At 47.2% G+C, this 23,664-nt stretch overlaps 1 protein-coding gene across 2 annotated transcripts; it reads left to right on the top strand.

Annotated features, from left to right (window-relative positions):
- Nucleotides 1-286: 286 nt before the first annotated feature.
- Nucleotides 287-23,471, top strand: LOC311364045 (serine/threonine-protein phosphatase 2A 56 kDa regulatory subunit gamma isoform-like). 2 transcript variants are annotated; one of them, XM_084484048.1, is made up of 16 exons: nt 287-364; nt 875-934; nt 2,881-3,046; nt 15,571-15,770; nt 17,243-17,353; nt 17,648-17,740; nt 17,935-18,065; nt 18,175-18,234; nt 18,633-18,741; nt 18,837-18,890; nt 19,308-19,478; nt 20,541-20,668; nt 20,965-21,066; nt 21,219-21,291; nt 21,558-21,674; nt 21,864-23,471. In XM_084484048.1, exons 1-16 carry the CDS (start codon nt 338-340, stop codon nt 21,996-21,998), a joined length of 1,737 nt encoding a protein of 578 aa, XP_084340174.1. In that variant the 5' UTR covers nt 287-337; the 3' UTR covers nt 21,999-23,471. The 2 variants fall into 2 exon arrangements, with proteins under 2 accessions (XP_084340174.1, XP_084340175.1); XM_084484049.1 differs by lacking the exons at nt 287-364; nt 875-934; nt 2,881-3,046 and adding an exon at nt 9,214-9,404.
- The last annotated feature ends 193 nt before the right edge of the window (nt 23,472-23,664 follow it).

The following is a 23,664-nucleotide window of genomic DNA, read 5'->3' as shown; positions in this document are numbered from 1 at the left end:
TGTTAAAAATGTAAATTCACCTTCAAACATTTCAACATACAAGACTTTGACGTTACGAGTCAGCTGACCGCCACACGCCAATAGAGTGGCTGCGACGAACAACAGCCAATAGCGTGACTGCTGTCGGGCAGCAGCCAATAGCGAGGCTGCGGACGGGAAGCAGCCAATAGTGTGTCTGCGGACGTGCAGCTGCTAAGCCAATAGCGTGGCTGTGGACGGGCAGCAGCCAATAGCGTGGCTGCGGACGGGCCACCCGCCACAGTCCGGTGCCAGAGGAGTTGTCAGGGCTTCAGTTGTGGAGTATTCCGAGAGGGTGTGGGAGGGGGACGTCTGTGCGATGCCGAATAAAACGAAAAAAGAAAAGGTGAGTTATATACGAGAACGATGTTCAGAGCGAGAATAATAAAGTGGGAATAAGAGTGCGTTACTTGCAGTGTAAAATACGCTTTTTAAAACACACGACATGAATGAACACAGTTGCCCCATCACCTAGCGAAGAGGCCAGCCTATCCACATCCATCAGCCGCTAGGTTAGCTCTTAGGTTAGCATTTTTTGGGGTATTTTTAGGCTCTACACAAACTGAGCAGTTGTTTGTTTTAGCACATTCTTTGAAATAATGGGTGAATGCGAGATGGTTGCACACGCAAAATGCTCTTTTCTCCAATGACGTGTCTTTTGCAGACGGGGGTGGGTGACTGGCCACATACTTGCCAATGTGTTGGAAACGAGTGTTGCTATTCGTGGTCAGCCAAGCTATATTTGGCTGGAACCTATGTGTAAAATATTTAATACGTGTGTATCCATAATGTTGTGTCCCCACCCGATGTACGACATCCCCTTCAGTGGTACATAACGGTTTGTCGTTTTCCCCAGGATCCCTCCAAGTCTGGAAAAGTGGGCAAGGGTGGAAGTCAGGAGAATTCAGAGCATGAGGTAGGCTAACTGGAGACATTTACCCACAGTCCTCTCATGTGCGACCAGACGACAGTGATCTGTTCCACATAGACAACCACACATACTAATGTATTGTATTGTTTGCATGACATTGTTTTATAGTGTTTCCAGATCAATTACCCTAAACAAATTATGGATTTGGAAGTATGGATTTTCTGGCCCTGACCTAGAGTAATTCAAACTAATTGATTTATATGTTGCTTTAAATCAAAGCAAAATGAGAAAAACATACCCTTTGGCAATTCCTGAACTTTAATTAATGTATTATAGGAAATTCAGCAATTCACTTGCGGACATGAAAACAAGTTAATGTTAATTGTTATTGCTGTTTAAACCAACAGGCAACAATCCTTGCATAAGGATCTCTGCATTGCTCACAGATTTTATGTCATCTGCTGTTATCTTCCTTCCTATGTGGTTTTTCTTAATCAGTGCTACACTCCCTCTTCTGTGGCAAGCAGATCTGCTAACGTGTCAACCCAGTGTCAAATTAAAAACACTATTCACCACCCTGCGCTGCTGTGTTAGCTCCTCTCAGTAAGCCCTCTGCCTTAACCTTAGCTTATTGTTGGCCTTAAGATGTCAGTTTGAGGACATGTTTAAGATGATGAGCATGTTTACACTGAAATTGGTTTCTTCCATTTAAGTACTCGAGGATCTGTGTATGGGAGCTTAATCAAATGCACTGGGGTAAAGAACGGAGAGCCTTGATTAAAGTGTTAGATCTTGTTTGATGTACTAATGCATATAACTAATGATTAACTAATTGCATGTTTCCTAGTGAACATCCCATTTGATCATTGAATGTCTGAAACAGCTTTTCTTATTCAGTTCACTGTAAAGTGCACACAGTGGCTTATTTGTGTTTCTATATTCTTGAGGTGGGGTCAGCAGCTGGTCTGCCTGAGGGTAGATTTTCCCCTTCATGTAATTAATACAATCAGCCTTACAGAATTTGCCCTGTTTGTGAGCCATTGCCTTTGCCCACATGACTTGTGTCTTTTTGCGGTTATTTACATAAATTCTGTTCTAGACTTGCACTGCATTTATGTAAAACATGTTTACTTGTATATTTGTTTGACATGTGCATTTACAGATGGACCTTAGAGCAAGACATATAATCTGTTTTACGCTAAGGTAGATAACTGGCAAGAATCACAGAGAAGATAAATTCTCTCAGGTCACATGATTGCATAATTCTTCCCACAATGAGGACCGTCTTGGCTTTATTTACCTCATTACCAGTCCGCCTGGCAAGCTGGGCCCACCACAAAAGCCATGACATAATTGCCTCAGACGGTTGCCTACTTTTGTTAGGTTTTAAGTTAATTACACAACCCCCTTTCCCCTGTGAATCACTGAGGAAACTTCACAGCTGCACTTAGGGAAGCGAACACTGAGTGGTCAGGTGGTGTTGTCAAGTGGAACCTAACAGGCCAGTGGGACCAGCTTAGATGCCACCATTCAGTAGATTCCACTGTGGGTCTGCCCAAACCTCTACGGGGCTTCTATTGACTCCATAGGCAATTGTGGATAAGAGACCAGCCGATTTAGAGTCTTCTCCACAGGTTGCTGGTATGGGTGATAATGGTCTCCTAAAATAGATTATGTTGTGGTTTTCTATCGTCAATGTTTTGGCTTCAGCTAAATGCTTGGAACTGTTGGTCTAGATTAAGTTGTGGTCTAGTTTATGAACAGCATTAACTTGTTACCATCATCGTTTCTTCTGCATACCAGACGTCTGTGTTCACGTTGAGTATGCTTTCGTAGGTCTAACCACAGTGTGTTTTGTTTTGTTTCCAAGGAAGTGTGAAAGAAGCGCTCACTTCTTTTGGGTTTTGCTGTCACTTGATAGCGTTATGCGTGGCTCCTGCCTGGCCCTAGTTCAATGCCGCTGACATGCAAATTTTCTTTCCCCCCCTCAGTCGGGCTCCAATAGGAAGGGCGGGAACAATGTCCCTCCCACCACGCAGCTGCTGAAGGGGAAGCAGCCAGGTTCCCAGACACCTGTCAAAAAGGACAAGAGGCAGAGCTCCTCTCGCTTCAGCCTGAGCAACAACAGGGAGCTGCAGAAACTGCCGGCATTCAAAGGTATTTACCTCCCCAAGTTCACAACCCTCATGGGCACAATGGCTCTCAGATACTACTGTTGGCAACAGGAAAAATATCCCCATTGTATCCCGTGTGTGTGTGTGTGTGTGTGTGTGTGTGTGTGTGTGTGTGTGTGTGTGTGTGTGTGTGTGTGTGTGTGTGTGTGTGTGTGTGTGTGTGTGTGTGTGTGTGTGTGTGTGTGTGTCATAATTGACCAAAAATATAATTGATGATCAATTCAATTGAGAAATATGTGGCAGCTACTGTACAGAAAAACAGAATAATAACACATTATATTATCTGATTTGTATCATTTTTAATTAGACTTTAATGTAACAGTGATACAAAATCAGATTTTAAATGAATTGCGAACTCTCACGTTTAGCCAAATAAAGAGGCCAAAAATGAACTCTGCTGTAGTCCACAGTCAGCATTTCGATGATTACACTTGAACAATGATGTCAAGTCCAAGGTTCCTCTCGTACTCTGAAAGCGCCTTTGTACACTTCTCTGATCTGTGCAATGTTGCATAACATTGCATAACCTCGCGTTGCATAACTTTCTAGGTTAGGTTAATGTATTGCTTTCGAATAAACTATTAGGAAACCTACATGCACTTGGATCTCATCCAGAAGCCCATGTCAACATCAAATCCTGCAGGACCCCCAGAGATCCAGGGTTATACTGGAGTATTTCAGGAGATAAGATGCAAGCAAAAAGCCAACTAATGTCGACCCCATAGTCACCCACGTTGTGTTTTTTTTCATGTGTCCAGCGGCATTATGTTTGGTATGACAGAGGGATAAAGGAGGCATTACGCAAGACATGGAAACTAACAGAGGACATAGGCCTACATGGTGTGGACTTTGCTGTGGATTTAACCAGAGCGTCTATATTTAGTGGTAATCCCGAGATAAGGCTTTAATGCCATGGCACTTGCATTACAGGATGGTTTTGAGCCATACTCTTGTCCTGTCGCACGTTTCTTTCTTTGATATGTATATAAATATATATGATATAGTATTTCACATGCATTGTATGCATGTGTCTTCTGCGGGCCGTTGACTTGAGGGTGTTGTGTAGGGTTTAACCCTACATGCATCCCGCAGTAGCACAGTGCCCCCGCTGGATCACTAGCGCCACTGCAATCAGCCCTTTTCATTTGAAGGGAATTGGAAATTATGTTGGGTGCCCAAAATGCTTTGTATTATTAAAAAATGTATCATAGGTGTCCACTACTGCAATCCCCTCAATTGTTAAATTGTCGTTATTGTCCTTGTCAAAAACACTGACAGCCACAACAAATTGTGTTCTGCTGTAGGGCAATAAAAAATAATTCGATACTATAGGTGGCATCAGCTCATGATTGGCCGTAGACTGACCATTGTATGAGACCATTTATGTTGTGATGCACCAGAGTCCTATCGGAGTCATGGAGCTGACCAAACCTCTCTGTGCCTACTCTTATCAGTACTCTGCACGTGCGCATCAGTACTGTGCAGCACGTGCGCATCAGTACTGTGTGGCACGTGTGCAAAATATTTCGGTACGGGTCTAACGGTTCGATGCCCGTTTCATTTCGGTACTTAACAAAAAATAGAATTAAGAATGGAATTAGAATTAAGTTTTTATTGATTATCACAGTGTCTTGTCTTGTCTTGATGTTTTGTGTTGAGGACCACAATGGAAATAAGTCCTGTACTTTATTGTGTTTTTATCCTCAATTGTATTTGATGTCTTTTCATTTGTGTAAGGCATTTGTTTGATACAATTTAATAAATCAAATCAAAATCAAATTTTTTATAAAATAATAATAACTGCTGTACCGAAAAAACATACCGAACCGTGACTTAAAAACCAAGGAACGTACCGAACCGTGACTTAAGTGTATCGTTACACCCCTACTGTGCACATGCAAATACATCAGTACTGTGCACACGCACATCAGCACCGTGCACACTTAAATCATTACCGTGCACGTGCAAATCAGCGCCGTAAATGCACTTCACAGAAACCTCCGCAAAGCTGCTGGAAAACCATCGCATGGGAAACACTGAAGTGTAAATCACTGCTCGGGCAAACAGGCTTAACACCAGAGATGGACTATGAGGCTCAACCTGCTTACATAAAAGATAAAGAAGTTAATACTATGTTGAATGGAGACTTATTGTGTTATAAAACAAACATTGTTACTGGGTGAGAGCCAAGCAGCACAACAACTGGTCATCGCCCACAGTCCCCCACAGGGCGGTCAAGGTCAAAGGTTAGCTCTGACAATCACTTCCTCATTGCAGTGTGTAATGTACACCGGGCACCTCTGCTGCCATCACTGTAACACAACACGTACATTTATATATTAAAAGCTGGAACGTGACCATTGCATATGCATGTCAGTCTAATTGCATCGTAACAATTTTGCCGAAGAACAGTTTGCTCTTTGGATCTTTTGGCTAAATAAACATAATCCACTTCACTTCAAATTTATATTTGTCAAAATAAACAAATTGTATACTTGTATACAGTATTACAAAGAATTGGTCTATTGTAGTACGAGGTCAGATGCCTTCCTAGACTATAGGTCTATTTAAAACGAAATGGGCTAAACATAGTCTCTCATGCAATACTGGGCAAGACAAGATGACTTTGCTTTATGGTGTGTGTGGTCATATATTACCGTATATGTAAGCACAGGTTACATAGAGTCCAAGAGAAAGCTACTACTGCCTTTTCTGTTGAATACATCAAACTATGTGTCTATTTCCTGGCAAAGGGAGGTGTTTGTTATCAACTGTGAGAATGTGCACACCAATCCTGTGAATTGCACTAGCCCTATGGTCCTTGGTATAGTATGGATTGACCATGCCTTGTTACTTTGTAACTTGGAAAAGCTAATTAGTTTTACAGCGAGGCTATTCATGCAACAATAATTAAATCCAATGCTTTTATATGATTGCTTTGGACACCTATTCTCTCATTGTGAGGAGTACCTTGCCTGGTATTCCTTCTTAACGCCTCATATACGCCAGCCCACCCATAAGTACGCTGCGCTTTCAGCTGGCGATGTGAAGTGATTCAGCAGTGCACCAGTATCGGGATTTAGAGTCAAGCTGTGAGGCTGTTGTTTTTGTCTATTTTAAGAACGATAATTGGGGTGGCATGAAAATAAACAGTTTCTGTGACTCGCTTGTGACAGCCTTGAAAGATAACCACAGTCGTTCTGCCTTCGGGCAAGGCACCGGTGACAGAGCTGGGTGTGATCCAGCTTTTAGGGACCGAATCCTCCCAACACATTCGGGCCATGCAGTCAGTGTTGTTCCCTTGGTGGACCGGTGCGTTCAGAGTCGGGCGGTACAGAATAAAAGGTTAAATACGGAATAAAGCCAAACTCTGGGTTTTAATCGCTGTGTTTCAGTTTTTTATCTGCAATCCGAGATCCTGGATGACGGCTTCTGAAAGTGGTGTTGGAAGTTGTTATCAGTTTCGTTCATGCCCAAACAGGCACTGCGCTGTTTTCATTCCAGGCATATTTCTGCCCTTCCTGGAGAGTCCTTCAATTGAGACGAGATCAAAACGTCAGATTTGGTTGTACTCTTTTTATACTGAGGGGTACCCTTGTTGCTTTCTCCATGTTTCTGAGCATAGTCAAACCCTGCTCTGTTCGTTGTGCCAGACTTAGTTTGAGTATCTGATCTCTCACGGAGTGATCAGTGAGAGATACTTGAACTGTAAGTCTTCCCAGTTTTACATTTGAAAGCCTTTTTTAAACTACATGATTCCTGGCTGAAAGTGACAGAGTAACAAGTAGGCTTGTGGAGGGCTGTTCCCTGTCTAAATAAATCCCAGCTGAAAGTAAGCAATAAACCATCTCAATTTGTCTCCACCTCCTGGTTAGAATGGCATTCACGTCGTCAAATCCCCCTTCTATCAACCTTCCGAAGAAGCAGGCCTTGTAGGATTTGTTAATCAATATGGAAATTCCTATGCTTTTATGTGAGCTCTAGAAAGGGGTCAAAAACCTTTTGTTCTGGGCTGTCACCAATAATAACAGCATGAATTTGATTATTTAGGGATTTAGAATTTAGTAGTTTTTTCTTTACCAGTTTGAAAGTGCTGTGGGAAAACCATGCAACACTGTTTCAAACGTGCATCCTCAAATGTCATGTATGTCTGGCCTGTAGTATGCATTTATTTCCTTGAAACCTCAACGCAGGAAAACAAGGTAAATTGCTGTTTTTAACAGCTGTGCGTTCCAAACGGACCATTGTTAAACCAAACCAGTGTCTTTCTCGCTGCATGCAAATCAGGTGAGGTGGCGGAAAGAAACTGTAGAATCTCAAATTACTCCCTTGAAAATGTTAATTAAGACCGGTCTCCTGCTTTTTCCACATACAAAGAAACACAACAACGACAAAAAGACTCATGATGCCTCACAAGTTGTCTTGCACCGCCTTGCTCAGAATAGCCCTGACCTCCGAAAAAAAGAACTCAGGTCTGCTGGTTGCATGTGCCAAAAAAGCGCAGGGAGGGGTATTTATAACAGAGTATGTGTGTTGCAGCTTAGTCTTTGTCAATACAACAGATCTTTTGATAGTCAGTTGTCCCCCATGACTAGGGGGCGGCCCAGCGATATAGAGCCCTTCATTTAGTCCGGCCAGACCACCCATCTTTACAATTGGCGTCAATGTCTATGTGGTAACGAAATCGAAATCTGTGCTTATTTGACCCAATTTTTATTTGTTGATCTCAAAACGGTGTATAGAGGCATAGGTCTGGTAGAACTGACCAATTTTGATGATTAATGCGACTGTAATGGAGTTAGGCTGCAATGCTGAGGAAAGTGCACACACTGCTTTGACAAATGAGCTGTTTCAGTGAAAAATGTTCAAATAAAGAAATATTGAAATTGGACCTTCCCTTGGATGCCTGAATACCTTTTTATGAAATTATTAATAAAATGAAGCATGAAGCAGCATGTTATGGTTAAAGATCTAAGACTCAGTGGAAAATAAAATGTGTATTTATGTATGTGTTTATTTATCAAGCCCTATTGCTGTACTCAAAATGCATTCATATTCATATTTCATTTTTCAGTGTAAGCTGACAATAAAGTTGTATTGTATATAGACTCCTTTTGCTGGAAAGTGGCCTTAACAAACTGGTGAAGGTTAAGGGATATACTGATCGAACGCATGTGCAAAGTCGTGAAGCTTATCTCGACTCATTCAGATGACCACACGCATTCAAGACACTTCTGATAAACATCAACATTCACAAGGTGTACGTGCGGCTCGTAAAAAGAAAGGGGGATCGGGTGTTGTGGTTTGGTGGCCTCCGAGACGATGTTATGCGTTGCGTCAGCAGCGCATCCTGTGTTGCCTGCAAATGCACTTCCTGCCTTTCTCTTTGTGTCGCCTACACCTGGGCTCAGGGAGTCGTCCCGCAGAGCCATCTGCCAGGCGAACACACACCCACACACACAACACAACACGACAGACACGCTCGGCCCCTGTCCCCTGTCCCCTTGGCGCTGGCGATAGTGATGTATGCCGAGCGCTGGACTGTCACAGCCCCTTGACTTGTTTATTTTACATATGGTGATTGGTTTTTTGCATTATGTAAGCTGTGCTTCCTGGGTTGGTTTTGGAGGCCTGCGTCAGTAAGCTGCAGCTCTCGGGCCTTGGATTGTCTTTATTATTAGTCGTCGGCCACCGAAATGGTATTCATTTTATTTTGTTTTAATTTATTGTTTTCCAATGTCTGTCAGTGACCTCACTTCCTGTGTGTCGACTGGCTGGGTTTGATTCGTCTTGGCAGTGAGGGACACGACAGCGGACACCTCTCCTCTCCGTTGGCTGGCTTCCGTTTGGAACTGGGTGCGGCCCGTTTAGTGCTCTTTATTTCCACATCCAACTATTTAGTGTACAGCCTTTCACTCGACTGATTTACCAACCTGTAAATCACAGCCTAGCCTCCACTTTCCAAATCTCCTCTTGCAACAATCACAGTGGCCGTCACTCCGCCCCCCAACGGGCCCCCTGGCCAATACCGTTGCGCGTGTTTATTTATTCTGACAGGGGGTGCCCATGTGACTGCAGCCGGCCAATGGGGCGGCCGCTGTGGGCTATGACGTCACTAACTAGCTGGTTCCCTTCAGCAGCAGGGGAGCTTCATTTTCTGCTCGGTGTTTGTGCTAAAATGGAGGCTGGCTCGTCGCCTTAGCACGGGCTGCCCTCTGCTCTGCTCGCACCCAGCCTCGGCCGCCCGATGTTGGCATGTACTAGAGCCGCCGACGACATGGTACTGGACGCATCTAGCGCCAACGGGCCCTTCCAGCCCATGGCCCTCATGCATTTTAGAGGTGAGAATACCTCCTCATTGTGTGTGTGTGTGTGTGTGTGTGTGTGTGTGTGTGTCACTCAAAGGCAGGCTGGTGAGGAATGTCGTTTCCCCCAACAATCCCTAGCTGCTAAATGCATGTTGCTGTAAGGATAATGGCTCTGAGGCACGGGGGCTGGCTCGCCACGGACCGTTCTAGAGAACAGGGTGGAGAGAGGGGTTTATGTAGTGGTCGCTGTGGCGATAGTATTTCAGAGGAGGCAGGGGGATTGTTTGTGTTTTATGCGTTAGGACGTTCGGTGGAGTGCTGCTCAGCTAGCTGTTAGCAGCGTGTGTGTGTGTGTGTGTGTGTGTGTGTGTGTGTGTGTGTGTGTGTGTGTGTGTGTGTGTGTGTGAGAGAGAGGGAGAGAGCGAGCGAGGGGAAGGGGGTTAACAGAGGGAGGAGGGCTAGTTTTACAGCCTTTTCTGCCTCCCATCCCCCCACCAAGACTGCTGATGTCAAAGGAAGTGGGCTGGGATTGTGTTTGTTTGAGGGCCGTATGCGTCGGGGCTGAGGTTCCATTTTACTGATCAATCTAATCCTTATTGACCTACATCGGAGCCCCTATTGAGAGATTATTCCACCTTTTTGAGTCGGTATGGAGGCGTTTGGTGTAAGCCTGCTGTTTCATGAATGAATGCTCGAGTTAGGCCATGGGCCTGCCTCACGCTCACTGTGGATTTGGGAATCAAACAGAACCCTTGTACATTTGAATATGCATGATCACTTGGTCGAAGCCCATGGTTCTTTCGCTTTTTATGCTTTTATGCTTTTTGTTGTTTGCTTGGGTAACACTGCGGCTTTATACAATCTCACACTGCCCTCTGAAATGATTGGGTTAACCTCGTCCACGTTCTAACCAGCACATTCTAACCAGAAGGAGAGAGGGCTTGTTTTCCAGCCTGACTATGTGGCATAGGAGTCGGGCCTCGGGGTGGCGCGTGTCGTGTCGATACCTGCCTGCATGCAGGGACCTGTTGGGGAGTAAAGGTCAGGCTGGCAGCCATGCAGCGGGGACTGTGTGGGAAGTCTACAGTTGCACAGCGTGTTCCTCAATATTTCAGGCTCGCACAGAAACCCCAGAGCTGTTGTGTAACTGGAGCAGGCCTGAGGTCGAGCTCTGGGAAAACGGTGGTAGTGTGAGATGCGACACACAGGCACACGCGCGCACACACACAGAGAGACAGGCATGCGCACACACAAGGCACACGCATACAGAGACAGACACACACACACACAGACACGCACACACAGAGACAGGTATGCGCACACACAGAGACACGCATACAGAGACAGACACACACACAGAGACACGCACACACAGACACGCATACAGAGACAGACACACACAACCGCAGAGACACGCACACACAGACAGGCATACAGAGACAGACACACACACACAGCGACACGCACACAGAGACACGCATAGAGACAGACACACACACAGAGACACGCACACACAGAGACAGGCATACAGAGACAGACACACACACACACAGAGACAACGCACACACAGAGACAGGCATGCACACACACAGACATGCATACAGAGACACACACACACATACATAGACAGACAGACAGACACAGAGACAACGCACACACAGAGACAGGCATGCGCACACACTTGAGACACGCATACAGAGACAGACAGACACACACACAGAGACAAACACACATACACACACACAAAGGCACGCATGCAGAGACAGACAGACACATACAGAGACAATACACATACACACAGAGACAAGTATACACAGAGGCACGCACATACACACAGACATGCACACACAGACACCCAGGGACACACACAGACAGGCACGCACACAGACAGACAGGCACGCACACAGACACGCACACAGGCACAAAGACACGGTACATGAAGGCGGACGTGCCTGGCTCAAAAGCAACGGGTATGTTGAATGGAATGGAGTGGTGTGTAGTGGAAAGCTTTGGAAGATTATTCTTCCTGTAAAGATGCAAATGTCAGTATGACTGCAATCCAAGTTAGTTAAGATTCTTCACTCAGTTTGGTTGGTCATCAAACACTTCAAGCCCACTGCTTAACACTTGAGGGAACATTTATGGATATGAAAACACTTTCAATGTTTTGTTTGGGACATCTTGTGTTGAGAGGCCGAGTTGCTCAACATCTGCCTATTTCAGAAATCCGGCATTGCATGAGAAAATATGAAGACATCTAAACATATTCTCGAAATGTTACCCAACATTGCCACATTTATATTGTATGAATTCTCTTAAATTCAAGTAACTAAAGTTATCTTGTTAGCCTCATAGCATAATTGCCGAAGTCATAGCTTGTATCTTGTTTTTAGAGGCAAAGATTACTAAGTCAAATAGATGACTTAAGCAGATAGTGACGATAGTATGAATGTAAAAAGCACTCTGATTGGCTTAGGATATAGCCAATGAGGCACAGCGAATCAGCAGCTTTAAAAGAGTAGTTAGGTATCACCATTTGGCCAAAATATGACTGAGGCAATTATAATATGAGGCTAACGATATGCAAACACACCTTGTAATGAGCAGCCAAACCAACAGTAACAGAAAAATCAAATATTTGTATTTGATGAGCCTGTAAGCATCTAACTGTTAATGGTAATTTATGTTAATAAATTACTGTAAAGGGAAAGTGACTAATCCAACTACCTACAACATTTAGCAGTTTATTATCTGTTTAATCATTAATCAACCAATCATTTAAGCAATCATTAGTTGCGTTTCATGGTTGCAAAAGTACATTATGGATGGACTTAATTCATTGATTGGATTGTGCTACGGGTTAATGGGATGAAATCCCTAGTTTGGGTGAACCGCCAACCCCAGTAATTGAGAACCGTACTTTAACATAACTTCCATAAGAAAAGTGTCTTTCACACTGTAAGTGTTGAATCGACGTTCCGTTACTATCTGTCGATGTACCTCGGGTGTGAAGTTTTGTTTTGTGGGAACATCCTTCATTGGAATTTATTTTCACATTCATATAGTTGTTGTTTCGCGGTCGTGTTGAATTCCTGACTTTTTTCCCACAATAGTTAAGAGCTTGTTTGTCATGCAGCAAGATAACCATTTTAACCCTGTGTGTGTGTGTGTGTGTGTGTGTGTGTGTGTGTGTGTGTGTGTGTGTGTGTGTGTGTGTGTGTGTGTGTGTGTGTGTGTGTGTGTGTGTGTGTGTGTGTGTGTGTGTGTGTGTGTGTGTGTGTGATAATATAGATAGTGTGTAAATATTTCCAACCAAGTCTCATACTGATAGCACATACTGACATGTATATGATACACCGATGGCGGACAATATTCCACAATCAAAGGAGCCCCGTTGTTAAGCAACCGCGGCCGCAGGCGGAAGCCATCTTTGATTCGCCGGTGACCTCCCCTAGACCAAAGTCCTGCTCTGAACTTGTCGCCATGGTGAGGTACACACACAAGAGCGCACGTTGTTCGTTGAGATAATGGACGGCTTTCGCGGACTTGGTGTCAGCGAAGGATTCTCTGTTGCTAGGGTAATGGTCTCGAGTATACGTCACTCTAAAATACATATTACCCATACTATATGACTATAATGTGTATGTATACCTGCCAAAATAGTTGGTCAACTAACTATACAAGTTGTGTGCGTGTGTTTGATTGATTGGTGGTTGGATCAGGGTTTGGTTGAGTGACAGGGTGACGTGTGGTAACCTAAGTTCTCTATGGCTGGATGGTGATGCAAACCGGGGGGGTGGTGTCCACACACTTGTGTGGCTTCTTAGGAACGGTGTGTCTCTGTTTGTTCCGGCCCGATGGCCTGGTCCATTAGCCCCATCGGGGTGGCCTGAATTAAAACACTGTACACTTATTGTGAGCTGAGCTGCTCTTTATTAGCAGAGATTTTAAAGTGGATGTCAGATGTCCCTGAAGTTAATGACGGGTGGTTTACTTCCCATTTTGACCCAACCTCACACTCTCTACTCTCCCACATCACGTTCCGCCACTGACCTTTCAATAAGAAAAAACGGATGTGCTCCACTTTAACTTGGTCCTGCTGACACGCTGTCGTCAGTCGTCCTGGCCTGACTGTACTAGACTGTGGTCTAGAGTAAATGTCATGTCCTCAGTGTGGAGGTGGACTCTGCGTTGACCTTCGCGGCTTACGTGATAATTCTACGAGTAAGCATTCTAATTGTTTTCCCTCGCCACCACCCCTCCCCTGCTTCCGGGCCGTAAACGATCGATTGGCAGTGGAAAGCCGTTGAGTGGGGAAGTCATGCATGCTCACGGGCACTAAAGAATGGGCTGTCTTGTTGACAATGATGAGTGGGCCGCTCTGTGTTCTCGTAATGGATCTGGAGGGGTGTTCCATCCCATTTGGTGAGGACTCTTGTCGGCACGATAGTGTACGGCAACAAGCACTCGTTGACTACGTCTCCTCTACTCCTCTGCAAAGTATGGGAGTGCCCCGTGGCCAAGAGGTGGTGTTTGTGAAGGAAAGCAAGCAAAATGTGTACTCCTGTTCCTTGATGCTTCATCATGGGTTCTGCACTTGTGACATGGCCTGTAACCAAATGATTGCAGTCTGGAGGAAATTCGACATCACCGGGTTTGGATAGATCAGCAGTGGGTTTTCAATTGCTCGTTTATTTTAATTATTTTTAGGAATGATATTAACCCGAAAGCAGGGGACGGTAATTTGTGAGCCGTGATTAGGGATTGAGGCTGACTGCGCTGACCTTATTAAAGATGGTGTCGTTGGCCCTGTAATCCGTCCGCACTGTCGCTGGTGTTCTGCTGGGTTTTAAATATGATTAGTGTCTGGTCTAATGAGGTTTCTTACCTGTCCCCTTTGGAGGTTTGCAGAAGTTAGCGGTGATTTGGTAGCCTGGGAACCAGACCGATTTGGCAAGCTCATGTTTCATTTCCTCTGCAGATGGGTTTGGCCTTGCTCCCGTACAATCCGGTACAAGGAAGACCGACCAATCACAACCGTTCATCAGCGTACGAGGACGTGATGGCTGCGAGATGGCTGCCGTAGCTGTAGAACTGTCTGTTGGTTACGCTATCGAGTAGACTAGTAAATGAACTCAGCGGTATATTTTCACTAAAAGAGAGACGTCTGCACTTAAAGCTTTTGTTGAGAAGAAATGTATATTTCATCGCTCAGTGCTGCTTCAACTGTTTCGTTGCTGTGATTGGTTGTAGGTTGTGTCCAATGGCGTCCAGAGGCCTTTTGGTCTGTGCCCGTTGGTGACGCCCTTTGGAGATTGAATATGGACGGAGAGGTTCCAGACTAATAGCAGTTTGCAGTTCGTATGGTGATGCCTGGCTACTAATTTGGCGCCTACTGCTAAAAAACATTAGCTATCGGTAGACAGTGGAAGTGGTTGATGGAGGTTCAGACAGCTATTTGTATTCTGTAGTCAGAAAGGATAATTCCTTCCTGCTAGGTTAAGTGGAATATTTGCAACGTACTATTTATTCTGACATGTAGCAGACTCCTTTACCAATAATGGGTTTTGTAGGATGCATGTCATCAAGGAGCTGGAGGCTGAAGGATGACTTGGAGTCTAGGACAGGGGAACCTATGGTTCTAAATACTTGACACTTTCAGTGATTGCAAACAGCTGACATAAGGCTGAAAGTATATTGTATTACCAAAATTGAATGCAATTTTACAAAAAATAATGTATATGTCTTCAATTACAAAGCTACACTTTGTAAGCTTTTCATCGGTCAAAGTTACAAAGCTAGGGTCATTTTCAAGTCTGATTCAACTATAACTATTGACCACTATTTACCTGGACACCGTAACCTACAATCAGAGTTGACCATGAACTGCTAGGAAACGGAACAGAATCCTTCTTTCCAGCCCAAATAGTCGAATGTGCAGTGAATAAATATCTTCCCTAAAACATTTGAAAGGCAATTGTGCAAACTCTACATTGGCTCGTTGATTTGTCGTATGGCTCTTCCAAATGAAAGGTTCCTGGTCCCTTGGCTAGGACCATAAACACCCCTAGTACTGAGGCCACCATGACATACGTCCTGTTACAGTTCCCAGGGAATAAACCGCGTGTTCATTCACGGGTGTGTATATATATATATATATATATATAATATAACGTTGTCCGCCCTCTTCTCCCCGTAGATGTCCCCCCGGCCGAGCAGGAGAAGCTCTTCCTCCAGAAGCTGCGGCAGTGCTGCGTCCTCTTCGACTTCCTGTCCGACCCGCTGAGCGACCTGAAATGGAAGGAAGTGAAGCGCGCGGCGCTCAGCGAGATGGTGGAGTTCATCACGCACAACAGGAACGTCATCACGGAGCCCATCTACCCGGAGGTGGTGCACATGGTGAGTGAGGTGGTGCGGGGGTGGAGGGGGTTGTCTGCAGCGGGGGTGGCGGCCCGAGGGCCGTGACCTGGTGGGATTTACTAACGGAGACGTTTACATTTCCGGCAATTAGTGCATGCTCTGCTGCGAAGCGGAATTATGTGTGGATTTTATTTTAGATGTGGTTGACATACAAACAAGGCTATTTTTGTATGGATTTAGCATGCGAAGAATGTTTCTAAACAACATCCTGGATGAAGATATATATATATATCCCATATGACCAGGGGTGCACATAACTGGTACGCAAGTACGCATGCGCGCCCATAATCAGCGATGCGTAACGTCACTTGTGCCACTAAAGCACTTTTGCGTAACTCACCGTCAGGTCATCAAAACAAAACTACATCAGTAGTTATATCAGCAACTTGTTTATTCAAACCGTTGACCGTTAGACAAAATTGCTTAACTTTATCATACTAATGAACTAAAAATACAGTTTTTCTGTTTGTTCCCCAAGCCAAGCCGCTAACCTGGTGCGGTATATAACGATCCCTTGGTTCTTCAAGACGAATCAGTGGCTCAACAAACCTTTTGTATTATAGTCTGCCTTGTAACACCATCCTTTTGATCTTTTATTCAATTTCTCCGCCGCAGACTGAAGCCACTGCAATCGCCAGTGGCGTAAATACTCCCTGGCTATTTCCGATTCGTATAGCTCCAGCCTTACTCATGACCGAGTCACAGGACTCCACCAGCCTCCCAGACCCCAGTGTGAACCGGAGTGTGACTAAGACCCTGGTTTCTTCGGGACTGTAGTCGCTGAACCATACACAGATAGTTCAGTTGGTAGCGCTGGAACCAGGCATGGTTATAGAGATGATGGTCATTCTGGTGGAGGGCTGATGCAAGTAGTAGTATTTGTTGTTTCCCCTAACTTGCCTTTTTGAGGAACCATTGTTGTCTCTACCCCAGCAGTCAGTGTTGGCCGATGCCAATCTGAACCCTTCTTTTAATTATTGATGTTTACCCTGCAACATTGTTCACACTGACGAGACCACCACCCTTCAGTTATAACATCTGAATCGGGTTATTGATGCGCTGCTCCGAAGGCATCATGTGGCCAGGTTTGCTTTCACCGGCCTGGCTTAAAGCTTTGATGTTTATCAAAGCCTTTCCTCGGTGCCACGCGGTGACCTGCGGACGATCAAGGTGCAAATGTGGCCTCGTTCTTAACCCGGGCCGCTATTTGATCATTGCGGCAGGAAATGCAAGGGAGCTATCGAATCAGCATGAAAATATCCTCTTACAGGCCTGGCGGACCCTTCGCCCGTGGCGCTTTGAAGTCCGCCGGCTGCTTTAATCATCAAAGTGGGGACTTTGTCGGGACGTCCTTTATGCTCATGAGCGGGGCTCACGCGTGAGGGTCAATCTTTGGTGTGTTGATTCTATGTTTTGACCTTTTTGTTACTTTGTGTTTTCCCCGGTCCTAGTTCTCGGGGAACATGTTCCGGACGTTGCCCCCCTCGTCCAACCCCACGGGGGCCGAGTTTGACCCCGAGGAGGATGAGCCCACGTTAGAGGCTGCATGGCCACACCTACAGGTACGTGATGTCGCACCTGCTGGTAGACGATGTCGCACCTGCAGGTAGGTCACGTGACTCCTGCAGGTAGGTCACGTGACTCCTACAGGGAGGTCACGTGACTCCTACAGGGAGGTCACGTGACTCCTACAGGGAGGTCACGTGACTCCTACAGGGAGGTCACGTGACTCCTACAGGTGGGTCATGTGACTCCTACAGGTAGCTGATCATCACATCATGTAACATATATATAATAGCTATAGTAAAGTGTCGTAGTGTATCAACGACGTCCTTGTTCGCTCCCCTTTCCTGCAGCTGGTGTACGAGTTCTTCCTGCGGTTCTTGGAGTCACCGGACTTTCAACCAAATGTAGCCAAAAAGTATATCGACCAGAGATTTGTCATGCAGGTGAGCGTTTTCTTTTCATTTTTCGTATCCCGCGTGTATTTAAAATGTAGATGCAAACACAAAAAAACACTTCACATATACAGTCAGCAGCCTGTTAAGTTCTGTCTGTTTCCAAAATTGAAAATGAGGATTGGTGTGTCACACTGTAGTGCTGCATTTTCAATTCTTGTTCTTCATTCTGTTCGTCCTCACAGCTACTAGACCTGTTTGACAGCGAGGACCCACGCGAAAGAGACTTTTTAAAAACCACCCTCCATCGCATCTACGGGAAGTTCCTGGGCCTGAGGGCCTACATCCGAAAACATATTAACAACATATTTTATAGGTGGGTAGTGGACCAGGAGGGCACGTTAGAGACCTCTGTGGTTATTTAACTCTCTGTAGGCTAATGGATTCTCTTTGTTAACCGCCTGTATTTTTCTTGTTGTTCGCAGGTTCATTTATGAGACTGAACATCATAACGGAATAGCAGAGTTACTGGAAATATTAGGCAGGTAAGAACAGGTCAAAGCCCTTCAAGCTTCTATTGCGCGCTTCTATTTTTCAGATTTACGATTTCTATAGAAGGTCACAGGTGGAGATAAAAAACTATAAAATGAAAACGAGGCTAGGTATAAATAGCCTCTTTCACAGCAGGCTTCTCCCCAATACGATTGAATACATTAACTTCCAACCAGCTTGTTTATTAATAAGCATTATATCGCTAGCCTAGCATCTCTTCTGGATACACATATTCAGTGGAGCACGGTGGTTCACAGTAAATAATTTTCGTTCCGACTAGAAAGCCATGACATCAGTGAGAGAAACACTAGCGAAGGGGAAGTCTGCGTGGCCTCCAAGCAGAACCTCTTGGTACTTTCCTTCATGACCTCTGTGCTCTGATCTCTTGCAGCATAATCAACGGCTTTGCGTTACCACTAAAAGAGGAGCACAAGATATTCCTTCTGAAAGTTCTGCTGCCACTGCACAAAGTCAAGTCTCTCAGCGTCTATCACCCACAGGTCAGTAGTGACGTCCATGTTATGAGTCGGCTCAAAACGCTCACAGCCTTCCTTTGTCTGATCGTAACCGTTCCATATCTTACTTTCTCTGTTAGCTGGCCTACTGTGTGGTTCAGTTCCTTGAGAAGGACAGCACTCTCACAGAACCGGTAAGACTTTTGTAAGACTTTGTATTTCACTCAGGATCCATTGACTCATGAGATCAATGATTACCATGTTATCCCGTTCACCGGGAAATAATTTGATCTGAAAAATTGGATTACAGTCTTATTGCCAACACTGTATGGATAGGTTTTTCTCTGTTGTGGCTGGTTCACACAATCAAATACATTCCTTTTGGTTTGGAACAGAGTCCCAATGTCGAGCCATATCCAAACCATAAACCAAACATCCAAACCATAACCATAAAGCCAAACCATAACCATAACCATACAGCCAAACCATAACCATACAGCCAAACCATAAGTACACATCTGAACTGTAACCATAGATCCAAACCGTAAACATACATCCTAACCATAACCATACATCCAAACCATAACCCACGGATTGTGGTTTCTCTGCAGGCCGTGACGGCTCTGCTCAAGTACTGGCCCAAGACCCACAGTCCCAAGGAGGTGATGTTCCTCAACGAGCTGGAGGAGATCCTGGACGTCATCGAGCCATCGGAGTTCGTCAAGGTCATGGAGCCGCTGTTCCGACAGCTGGCCAAGTGCGTCTCCAGCCCCCACTTCCAGGTACCGTGTTCACTCCAGACCGGCGCTTCTCAAACCACGGGTTGGGGGCCGCCCAATGTGCAGGGGGGTTGCCAGAATGGGTGTGAAATCTGGCCCAATCTGGCAACACTGGCCCTCTGTAGCCAGATCAGATCCTTGATTGTTTGGACCTGTGCGTCGCATTTGTTGACGCGTGCGCCAAATACTCATTGACCCGTCGGATAACAGAATTAGCGTTTTGCAAACAGATGGCGTTTCACATCACTCACCATCACTGCATTGGAAACTCCCTCCCACACCCGCTGCAATTTTGACACCAATATTAATTCTTCAATTCAAATTCTGTATAAAATATGGTTGGTCCTGTCCTGTCCTATCCATGGATAGGGGTAGGGTACTTTCGAAATCGAAACCTTGCTCTGGCTGGTTTCTCCCAAATTGTCGTCCTTAACTTTAAAGCTGCAGTCTCTAAGATCGGTTGGGTTGTCTTTGGCGGCAAAACTACGACACACGACACGCGACACTAGGTTGAAGAGCGAGTTTGTTGCGGTGACTCCGCCTCCCCTCAAACCACCCCCTGTGATTGATCGCAGGGCAGGAATGTCGCCACCGAAACCGAAACCCAAGTCCTTCAAGACATTCATAGTAATGCAAATCAGTCCATGAAAATAAAAGCTCTCTGAGATTGTCACTCAAGTAGATATTGTATGCAAGATCCTGTACTGCAGGATCTTTGTTCACGCCCCCAATACGTGCCCCCCCCACCACCCCACAGCCAAACTCCAAGGGCCCTTCGCAACCACATCGCTGTTCAAACCCCCCCCCCCCCTCTCCGGAAGGCTCTCTTCACGTCATCTGTGTGAAGCGCCTCTGGGTGCGTTCTAGGCTTTTGTGTTTTGATTGCGTTTGTCTCTCGACCGGTAAAACATCCCCGAGAGTGTACTGTATGTCAACACTACGACCATTAGACGTGGCCAACGGTGGACGTCTTCACCAGAGTCAGTGGGTTAGGGTGGATCCCTGAGGGGGGGGTTAAGGTGGTAGCTAGCTGTCGCCGCTACTGAACCTGGGCCTGCGTTCCAGGTGGCCGAGCGGGCGCTGTACTACTGGAACAACGAGTACATCATGAGCCTGATCAGCGACAACGCGGCCAGGATCCTGCCCATCATGTTCCCCGCGCTGTACCGCAACTCCAAGACCCACTGGAACAAGTGAGTCACCCCCGCTCTGCCTTCTCTCTCTCTCTCTCTCTCTCTCTCTCTCTCTCTCTCTCTCTCTCTCTCTCTCTCTCTCTCTCTCTCTCTCTCTCTCTCTCTCTCTCTCTCTCTCTCTCTCTCTCTCTCTCTCTCTCTCTCTCTCTCTCTCTCTCTCTCTCTTCCTCTCCCCCCCCCCCCCCCCCCCCCCAGTCTGGCCTGCGCTCCGCCCCCGCAGTCCGGCGCAGACGCTGCCACCGTCCGGATGGTTCGTCTGTGTGTTTATCGTTTTTTTTTTTTTATTTGTGTCGCAGGACAATCCACGGGCTTATCTACAACGCTCTAAAGCTGTTCATGGAAATGAACCAGAAGCTGTTTGACGACTGCACCCAGCAGTTCAGAGCGGAGAAGAGCAAGTAAGGTCACACCCCTCATCTCGTATCGGGGATCGGCTCGGATAAAAAACGCCATTCGTCTTGTGTTTCCTGCTATGTTTTATGTCTTTTCTTCCGGTTTGACGTTCTGAACAACGGTCTCTAACTGATTTTGTAAATTGTCGTTTGGTCAGAGAGAAGGCCAAGTGGAAGGAGAGGGAAGATGCATGGGTGAAGATTGAGAGCCTGGCCAAGACCAACCCACAGGTGTGTGAAGATCTTTCATAACTGTCTCCCCCCCCCCCCCTTCCACAGGCTTTGAACAATCTCCATTATCTAAACCATGTTCACGAAAAAAAGGCAGGCTGTTGGGCCGTATCAAAGTTCAGTTTTAAATTGACGTGCAGAGCAGCGACGGCACCATTTATACATCCCATCTCCTGCTTCTGAATCCACCTGGAGGTGACTCCTCTGAGTGGGGGCCGGTCTCACTCCCTGTCCCTGCACCCCCCCCCTTCTCCCTCCCCATCCAGTTCCTGTTGTACATCGACCTGGGGGGCACGGGCTCCCCGGTGGACATGGAGACGGACTGCCCCCCACTGGATGACGTGGCGCTGCTGAAGAAAACCATGGAGGACGAAGCCATCCAGGTAGCGCGCCTACGGAGGACACCCATGTGAATCCCCCCCCCCCCACCCCCCGACCGACCCCCCCCTCCACCTACACCACCCCGCCGCCGCCCGCCCCCCGCCCCCCAACCAACCAACCAACCACCACCAGCTGTGGAATTCGTTTTTTATTTAGTTCTTCCTTTTTTTATGTTTTCACGTTGGCTCCAGATCCAGAGGGATCCACGCAAGGACCGCCCGCTAATGCGGAGGAAGTCTGAGCTCCCCCAGGACGTGTCCACCGTCTCGGCCCTGGAGTCCCACCGGCGGGCCCAGGACATATTGCCCCTCGACGACGGCCACTAGGACCGCCGCCGCCGCCGCCGCCGCCGCCGCCGCCGCCGCGGTCCGGTCCGGTCCGGCAAGAAGCCAGCAGCATCAGCGGCCGCCGCCGCCGCCACCGCCGCCGCCACCGCCGCCGCCGCCGACCACATGGGACGGCCCGGCCCTGCCAGCACAACCAGCCCACCAGCCGCCCGCCCCCCCAGGGCTAAGCCCCCCCCCCCCCACCCCCCGGCCTGGCTGTTGAGTCCTAGACTAGTGTAGTGGTGCATCGTCCTGGTCGCTCCGCCCCCCCCCCCCCCCCACCCCCCTCCACCTGAGCTGTTGAGTCCTGGCAGAGCTGCGGGCACCGCTGGACTTTCTTTGCTTGACCGGAATAAAAAAAAAAAAAGGCGGTCCACCACGTTCAAAGGCGGCCGTTTTTTTTCCTCCTTCTCCTCCTCCGCTTCTTCCTGGCTTCTTTCCTCGTGTGTTTCACGCTTTGTTTCGCTCTCGGTTAACGGGGTGCAGTGCTGCCCCCTTCTGGTCATTTCTCTCAGGTGTTTTCTGTGTGAACTGTCTCTCTCTTCTTCTCCTGCCTCTTTTTAAGATGTCAGTGGTTGTACGGGTGACGCACGCTTTGTCCCCCCACCCCCGTCCCCCGTCCCCCCCCTGCTCACCTCTACCTGGGATTTCTTTCACATTTTAATTAAAAAAAAAACTAATCCATACAACACAAACCAATCGGTTGTTTTCTACCAAACAGCGCACTGCGATTATCACATACCGTGTGGTGTGGTCCCCAAACGGCTTTATAGGTGTGTGTGTGTGTGTGTGTGTGTGTGTGTGTGTGTGTGTGTGTGTGTGTGTGTGTGTGTGTGTGTGTGTGTGTGTGTGTGTGTGTGTGTGTGTCCGTGAGATTCATGGCTGTATCCGTCTGTCCTCTAGAGTACACGCTTGGTTCCAAACCCCTCCGTTTTGTGGGCGTTCTTCCCCCCCCCCCCCCGCCCCAAAGAGTAGCTCTCCAGGTTATTCCATCCGTGGTTCCCCTGTTTGTGAGTTCCCTTGCAGGAGCCCAGTCTGGTGCCAACAGCATTGTCGTTGTACCACGCCCCGTTTGTCTGAGGCGCTTATCCGTTCGGATGTCGGCTCATCCTTGTTTTAGCTTTTTTTTTTTTTTGCCAGCTCCGGAGAGGAGGTGGAGACCTAGCCGTGGAAGGCGTTTACAAACCGCCCCCCCCCCAGGCTACCCCGACCCCCCCCCCCCCCCCCGTCTGCCCCGCTGGGTCCAGAGGTAAGCAGACTCTGGGGACTCGTGCCGGGGTCTTTGTCCCCCACCCCCCCTACCCCCCCCCACCCCTTTTGTCTCCAGCGAGGGCCCCTCTTTTGTCCCCTAAGGAACGGCCGGCTCTGTGCACCACGTCCCTGATGTGAGGTCTGCTAGGGGCCCGGGGGATGCGCTGAACCACCCGCCTTCTTCTGTTCACAGTGCCTTCTGTAGTCCGAGGGGGGGGTGCATCCACGGGGGGGGGGGGGGGGGGGGGGCGGTGAGACGGTGCTCGCGCTGACGACGCCAAACCCCCGCAGCGCGTCGCACAGCTTACACCTTGTGGGGGTGGGTGGGTGGGGGGGGGGTCCCCACAAAGCAGTTGTGGTGAAGCTAGTGTGGATGGGGTCGGGTTTGGGTTTGGGGTGGGGTTTGGGTTTGGGG

The sequence above is a fragment of the Micromesistius poutassou genome, assembly GCF_964030765.1.
Source record: "Micromesistius poutassou genome assembly, chromosome: 19".
Classification (NCBI taxonomy): domain Eukaryota; kingdom Metazoa; phylum Chordata; class Actinopteri; order Gadiformes; family Gadidae; genus Micromesistius; species Micromesistius poutassou.
The sequence above is the reverse complement of the archived record's forward strand: the minus strand, read 5'-3'. Positions and strand labels throughout refer to the sequence as shown.